Source organism: Xiphias gladius, chromosome 15 (genome assembly GCF_016859285.1).
Source record: "Xiphias gladius isolate SHS-SW01 ecotype Sanya breed wild chromosome 15, ASM1685928v1, whole genome shotgun sequence".
Taxonomy (NCBI): domain Eukaryota; kingdom Metazoa; phylum Chordata; class Actinopteri; order Istiophoriformes; family Xiphiidae; genus Xiphias; species Xiphias gladius.
In genome coordinates this window covers 6,229,950-6,237,634 of record NC_053414.1, presented here as the reverse complement: position 1 = coordinate 6,237,634, position 7,685 = coordinate 6,229,950, and the positions used below count along the sequence as shown (strand labels likewise).

Here is a 7,685-nt window from a genome sequence, read left to right as displayed (position 1 = left end):
GCATTATGGTTGATTGGTATAAAACAAAAGGATCTGTACCTTAATACTTTGAGTTCCTACACTCAGGTAGTAACCTAGAAGAAAAGAAGACAGGATGGATTTGACAGAGTACATTACAGCCGTTGATTCACTCATAATTTGTACAGTCAAGACAAGTTAAATATTTGCCATCCACTCAAGACACCATGCTGATGAAGAAGAGTGTTTTTTTTCCCCCCTGTCATGTTAAAATGGACATCATAAAATGTTTCATCCCACAGTGAGACTCTCTGGAGAAGTCAGCGGCTGAATCGCTCTCAAGCACATCTTTGCCGTGCAGGAGCTCATTGGCAGGGATTTTGAACAGTTTGTCCAGTTGAAAGGCAGTGTCCTGACTCACTGTGACACCCTGCTGCTCCCAAATGACCCTTGGCAGATGTACCTCGGCCGAGAAGCCAGACAGAGAAATCCCTGCACTCTGTGACTGAGGAACATCACAGCTCTCATGTCTGAGGCTTCTTGATGGCTTAAATATTTGCTGGAGGCTTTATCGCTTTATCGGGACCATGAGTATATGGAGGACTTTATTTTTTGGGATAGAAGAGCTGCAAGCCACAGGCAGCTCCATGGTCGGTGAAGCTGCTGACCTCGTCAGCGGTGTTCCTACTGTACGTCTTGTCTGTGGGGTTTTACAGTTGTTGTCCCTGCACGTCCACCTACTGACCCTTTGTGTTTTCTCTTGGATTTAGCTTGAACAACTTGTTCTAACAAATCTCATAAAAAGTTGTGACAAGCAATGTTTGCTTTTTTTTCCCATTTGTTTGGGACATTTTCAAAAAATGTTAATTTGACTGTCTTTACATACTGAACTTCACCTGACAACATGAAATGCTTGTACAGACTTTAAACCTCTTCCATTTTCGGGAGCCGACTGTTCAAGACCTCTGTATAAATTGGCTCCTAAACATTTGCCTGACCTCTGACCTTTGATCTGCAATGAACTGCACTCCTAATGCCACCGTCACTCCACAGCCAGGACTTGGGCTGAGCCCAGAGGCTGGACATGGAGGGTCCCAGGAAAGCGGTGGCGTTGCGGGAGGCAGTGGAGGACTGTGGGTGACATCTCTGCTCGGTGCCACGCTGATGATCATGTGCGTCATGGGTGTGGCAGGCAACACGTACACACTCATCATTACACGCTCAGCTGCTCTGCGCCGTACGGGCTCCATGTATGTTTACATCATCAACCTGGCTCTGGCTGACCTGCTCTACCTCTCCACCATCCCCTTTGTGGTCTGCACCTACTTCGCCCATGACTGGCTGTTTGGTGAGGCTGGCTGTCGCATCCTGCTGAGTCTTGACCTCCTCACCATGCATGCCAGTGTCTTCATTTTGGTTGCTATGAGCGTGGAACGCTATCGTGCTGTGGTTAGGCCCTTCAGCGCGCACAGGTCCTCATCCCGCCAACGACGGCTAGCGGCGGGGATTATCTGGGGGTTAGCTTTCCTGCTGACGCTTCCCATGATGGTGATGATCCAACTCAGGGAGGGCAAACCCACTTCAGTGAGTCTGGTTAAGAGGATCTGTTTCCCTACCTGGACCCCTGAGGCCTTCAAGGCCTATATCACCGTCCTGTTTTTTACGAGTGTTTTAGTGCCTGGATTGGTAATCGTTGGGCTGTATGTGGGGCTAGCCAGGCGTTATTGGGCAATGCAGGCTAGCTTTGGAGGTAGCAGCCACTCTGCCCGGAGGCGAGGACTCAAACAAAAAGTCGTATCAATGATCTTTAGCATCGTGGTGGCCTACTGGGCCTGTTTCTTACCTTTTTGGGGATGGCAGCTAGCCAAACTGTTTTCCCCAGAGTCTCTCAGAGCTTTGTCTCCAGCTGCTCATAATTATGTGAATTTTTTTCTCACGTGTCTGACCTATGGGAACAGCTGTATCAATCCGTTTCTTTACACTCTACTGACCCGGAACTATAAAGATTACTTGGCCCAGAAAGGTCAGTCTGTGGGGTCAAGCAGGGCTGACCCCGTTTCAGCTGTGACCACGCCACTGCATGACCTTTAGTGGAAAAAATAAATTATTATTGAGCATAAACACTCAAGTCAGAAAATGTTATTGACTCATCAGCCTCAGAGAGGACATTTTTGTTCTAGTAATTTTGTACAAAACAGAAAAATGTCATATTTCGGAGACATCTGTGATCTGTAGTAGCACTTTCTACTAGCTTCATGAATGCCTCAAACATATGCGGTGTGATGCTTTACATTTCCTTCTGATGAGAAGGGAAACCAGAACTGTTAAGGATTCAGAGAAATTCAGCACTGCAGGCGGATGTTTGCTAACATGCAAGTCTGAATGCAGTGACACAATATGTGATTTCTGTTTATTATTATATAATCTAACGCTCATCCCTCATCCTTTGGGTTCAAATGTAATTTATTTTCCGAACTAAAAAGGTTTGAATTAGAATTGGAAAAGCTGCAAAATGGGAATTTTCAAAAGTTCTGAGAACGTTTTGGAAGAAATACCGATCACAAGAATCATAGCAATCAATTGCTCTGAAATACCTGTCAAAAAAATTTCGGTAGTTGGACGATGGACTCAAATGTAAAGAACTGCTTCATTTTTCTCTTTACTTTCCTATTTGCCATCCACCTTATACGCACACGTAAAGGATATTTCATCTCCTTCGAGGGAATGTGGTTGCATCGTGCCACATTCCTCAGCCTCGGGCCAGGGCTCTTTTGAGTCCTCCTGTAAATTGTCTCTGTAAGAATGTGCTTCATCTCACCCCTGTCGTACATTGTCCCTCCTTTTGCAATAACCCATTTTATCCCTTGTTATCTGCTCTATCCTGACAGTCCAGTCAATGTATTGGCCACATTCGCAATAAAAGCAAGTCTTATTCTGTTGTAGGTTTTCTCTCTTTTTTTCTTGTTTTTTTTGGTTTACATTACATTTTTTATGTAGCCAATGTCTAATACCAGTTTTAACAACTCACCCTTTTTTTCAGAAATTTTAAAAATAAACAGTGCAACAGACATCCAGATTAATGCGGAATAATACAAATACAATGGATGTTGAAAAGAACCTACTGTACATCCAGTGTCAATCAAGATTTATATACCATAATTGGAGATTACGTTGTATGGTGTGCTGTGAGGTGAGAGACAAAGTGAGACGTAGAGACAGAGATGGCTTCTCTCTTTTTTTTTCACAGCATTTATTATCAAACCCAGTGACTGATGGGATGCCAAGCAGACACAGTCCGGTAAGATGTGCTGTGGCTCCCTCTTTAGGCCATTTCCTCTTATTACAATATCAGCGCTCCATGTTGATGTAAATTTCTAGTGTTATATTTCCATAAGCCTCAACAGGAGAAAAGATGAACAATCAGGCCTGGACTCAGTAATATAAAACGGACTGTTCAGCAACAAACAAAAGATGGACAGGTCAAGAGTTAAGGGTCAAGACGAGGTCGATCTCTACTTGATCTTGATGCCGACGATCCTTGCATCGCCGCTGACGTCAAAGTACTTGTACTTGACGTCTCCCAGTCGGTTGGGGAAATTCATCATGGCGCCATCGGGGAGCTTGATGTAGAACTGCTCGTTGTTGAAGTTGATGTAAAACTGATGTACATAAGACCAGGAGAGACAGACACAACGGAACAATTCATCTTTAAGTGTCAGTCAGTAAATTTCACACTGTCGCACAGCGGAGAGATAAGATAAATGGGATGTATAAAGAAACAGCATTTTGAGCAGCCACAAACATCAAGGTGAGACTATCTATCTCTTTCTGAGGCTAATAACTTCACTGAGCTTACAAACCCCTTCATCATCGTATAGCTCAGTGTCTGTCGACATAACAGTGTTACAGAACACATACCAAGCCCAATAATAACCTCCCTGTGGAGACAGACATTATGAAAATTGAGTTTGGGACAAATACATCAGAAGAACTTTGCCAATCGTCTGCAAAAAACTATTCTATCAAATAAAGCAGGTCTTTGTGTGAACTATAATCACACCCAAAAGCAGCTTTAAGCCTTTGTTGTCTAAACAATGATAAAACCATGAGAATGCAACTTAATTCTTTAAGAGCTGTGACCACTTGGAATGAGGTGTTTGCCATTTTAGCTGCTAAAGAAGATGATCAGTACAGACATGTCAGAAAGATACTTTGTTGAATAAGGTTCATAAGCGGCACAATTTTGTTTCCAGATTAACCTTTGAACTTATCTTTGAAATATTGGGACATGATGATTATGTGTATTTTCATTTGAATCAATCGGATACGGCTTTAAAGTGGGGCTATGTAACTTTTTAGACAATAAATACCATATTCTTCCTTTTACAACCGACATGTTGAAATGATAAGTGACGACATACCCTGCTTCATTTCAAAATGCTCAGGGGTTTTGCTGATACAACCTTTCTTGGTCTTGTACAACTAGTAGCTTGTGGTGGCTAATGTTGGGAGTATTTATTGCCGTTTAACCTGCATTACTGAGTCAGTTCAATGGCTTGATGACTCTTCTCTTTTTGTTACAATATGTTTTAGCATTTTCCAATATCTTCTACTTGTGTTGGATGTTCAGACCCTAAAGACTATATTTGTGGACTTGTTCAGGCCACAAGTACAGTCTTTAGAGTAAAAGCTACACACTTTATGTGCTACTCACATCCTTCAGGATAAACCGTGTATCTCAGCGTGTGTTAATGACTAAATGGTTTTGTCGTATCAAACGAAAGGATTTTGAGATGGCGAACAACTGGCATTTACCCGGATACTCACCTTGCATTCCTCCCCACGCACGAAGGGGAAGTGTCCCTCACGTTGCTCGTCGCCCCAGCTTCCCCCGGACAAGGAGTTGCAGATGATGACGTTGGAGTCGCCGCTGCAGTCGAAACGTGGGTTGAAGTGCAATGCGACGTTCTCAGAGTCATGACCGATGTTGATGGCAAAGCTGCAACGGAGGCAGGGGGCGTAGAAGTCAAAAGAGTGCAAAGAAACAGGAAGAAGCCGATGAAACATTAACCTATCTCACAGTACTCCATGTCAACTTCCCCTCTGAATAAAAGTAACTGAATCCACATCTGAAAGATAAACTGCATGAACAACAGGTGATGACTGCGAAGTCAAACATTTTCAGAACGTGTTTCAGCACTAGCCAAATTGATATCTCATGAGGACAACTTACGAATTGCAGTCGTCCTTAGGCTTGATGCGGATCTTGAACTCATGCCCCTCCTTGAATGTCATGTTCTTGACTTTCTGTAGAGGGAAATGACAAAGAGGAATATGGGAACAGATTGACTAAAAATGACCTTTTCACAGATTTAAAGCAACACTCCACTTCGTTTCACAGCTTTAGTTGCATTCATTCAATGCAACTAAAGTTCTCTCTTCCCAGACCGGTGGATCAGACCACCGGTCTGGGAAGAGAGAGGGCTACATAGCTGAACTATTGACTGCTCTGTTCTTCATGTTCATCCTTCTGCATTAAAATAAAATGCCAATTTTGTTAATGAAGTTAGGGGAAGGGATTTCCTTTTGGAGCAAGTCTTGTTTGTCATGTCATGTTCGTACGTAATTTAAGACGCTAACAGGGAAATATCAAATGACTGTTTGTATATTGGACCCTGGAGGGAGAACTGATAAATCATGGGTGTTCTTATCTTTGCTGTTGATGATAAACTAAGGTTAGAAAAGTGTACCAGCGGCTGTAAAAGTGCTGAAACGGGAAGGTGCTGTATGCTCATTGACATGTGGTCGTTATGTAGAGACAGTAAAACCATAAAGAGCTCATGCAGGGACTATCTACCATGATAAAGTGGCAGACACTAGAGAGGTACCATTGCCCTAGCTCTCTACGGGATGTGGGTGTGTGTGTGCCTATATAACGATTTAAAAAAAGATCAAACCTAATAAAACACCTAAGATTGAACTCAAATATTTGCTCATAAGAAACTCATCTTGGCCTGCCAGGAACTTTCTTCAAAAGTCAGTGGATCGATTCACCTAGTCAGTGACACAATAAATCCCATTTACTTTTGTCCTTCCTACCTATAGGCTGTGCATCACCTTGACCATTACACATGAACTTCAACTTCTTGGACCCTATATACCTGTAACACACCCATAGATACCTCAGTCTATACCGACCGCAATCGATTCTTTCAAGTCATGTCTTATCCCCTATCTCACATCGGCACTAGTTTATTATTGACTAAACAGGGCAAGGTGTTGGAGAATAATTAAGTTAAGTTATATTCTATTAATCCCTGTGGGGATTTGAGTCATTCTAACTATTTAGGAGAAGTGGGCACCATCCCAACACAGTTCTTGCTTCTGTTCCAGGCCACTGCCAGAGTATTATACCTTACAATTAATGTCTTACAAGGATTCAAGAGGCTCAAGACTTTTTACTGTGGGGTGACCATGGTAATAGCCAGCCACAGATTTGAAGAATTACTTAATAAAGAACAAAGCGTTTGCTTTACCTGGGCTTAGATCAATGGATAGTTCAGATTCCTTGCTCTTCATTGGTTTTACTGCATGCGCCTTTATCAAATCACATGGGAGATGAGAATATTCAAGGGATCTGTGTCCCCTGACTTAATGTCAATGTTTGATTAAATGCTCAGTAAAAATTACATCTACGGAAAAAAAAACTATACGTAATTAAAAAAAAAAAGACTGAAATGTGTTAAAGCTACCAAGCCTTTTTTCTTTTCTGCGGATTTAAAATTAAGCAATCAGCCCCTTTAAAAAAAACATGGTGAATCAGTTTTAAGGATTCTGCAAAGTTAAATATACCTCTGCAACCTTACTAATATCCAACCTGTAAATCTGAAATGTGTGAATATGCGATTGAATATCTGAAGTGCAATCAGATAGCCAAAGTTTTTTTCACGGCAAGACGTACGGTGGATCTTCTATGTGTATATTTATTATTATATTAAACATTAAAATTAGATCGTAAGCATTTAATATCAACATTACAGAAAACGAGACACACATTCTTTCTCTGAGCTTTGTATTATCTTAAACCTAAGATAAGGATTGGAATAACAAGATAATGAATGCAGATATGTGTCCATATGGAGAATGAAGAATGACGCTGTTCACACCACTTACCATCTTGGCTGTCTTCAGTGGGTTGTGCCGGGAGTGACGAAGCTCTGCAGGAAGGTGAGTGGTTTATATAGCTGATACAACCTTGTGGGCAGGGAACGACCAACGGGGAGCCGGTTGTAAAAAAAAAAAAAAAAAGCCCATTCTCATGTCAGTGAAACCACTAACTCACTGTTCAGCTTCATATCCTCAGGACAAACTAAATTAATTGTTTACTCATTTAATTATGACAATATTCCACATTTATTGCTTACTGAGATTGTGCACTGCCTGAATATAATGAAACAGATGTATATTGATTTCTATTAACATGTGTCTGAGATGTATTTTTGTTTTTCATAGGGACTCTTCACGGCAACACCTTTCTTATGTATGTGACCTTTTTCAATACATGCTACTGTGACATATGTCAAACACTGTTGACAACTGAGTTTTAGGAGAGAAGTTTGTTATTTATTAGTTTACATAACTAATAAATAACAAACTCATCTCAACTCTAAAATCCTACCATGCAGTTGATTTCAGTGACTCCATAGCAAATAACATAACAAATAAAT

The 7,685-nt window shown here is 41.5% G+C and overlaps 2 protein-coding genes across 2 annotated transcripts; one reads left to right on the top strand and one right to left on the bottom strand.

Annotated features, from left to right (window-relative positions):
• Positions 1–975: 975 nt before the first annotated feature.
• LOC120800735 (urotensin-2 receptor) lies at positions 976–2,049 on the top strand. The gene has a single exon (XM_040147032.1). It carries the CDS (start codon positions 976–978, stop codon positions 2,047–2,049), a length of 1,074 nt encoding a protein of 357 aa, XP_040002966.1.
• Positions 2,050–3,198: 1,149 nt separating this feature from the next.
• Positions 3,199–7,148, bottom strand: lgals2b (lectin, galactoside-binding, soluble, 2b). Its single transcript, XM_040147033.1, has 4 exons — positions 7,132–7,148; positions 5,192–5,265; positions 4,786–4,957; positions 3,199–3,617 (listed from the first exon to the last, which is right to left on the bottom strand). The coding sequence occupies exons 1-4, from the start codon at positions 7,132–7,134 to the stop codon at positions 3,471–3,473; spliced, it is 396 nt and encodes a 131-aa protein (XP_040002967.1). The 5' UTR covers positions 7,135–7,148; the 3' UTR covers positions 3,199–3,470.
• Positions 7,149–7,685: the final 537 nt, after the last annotated feature.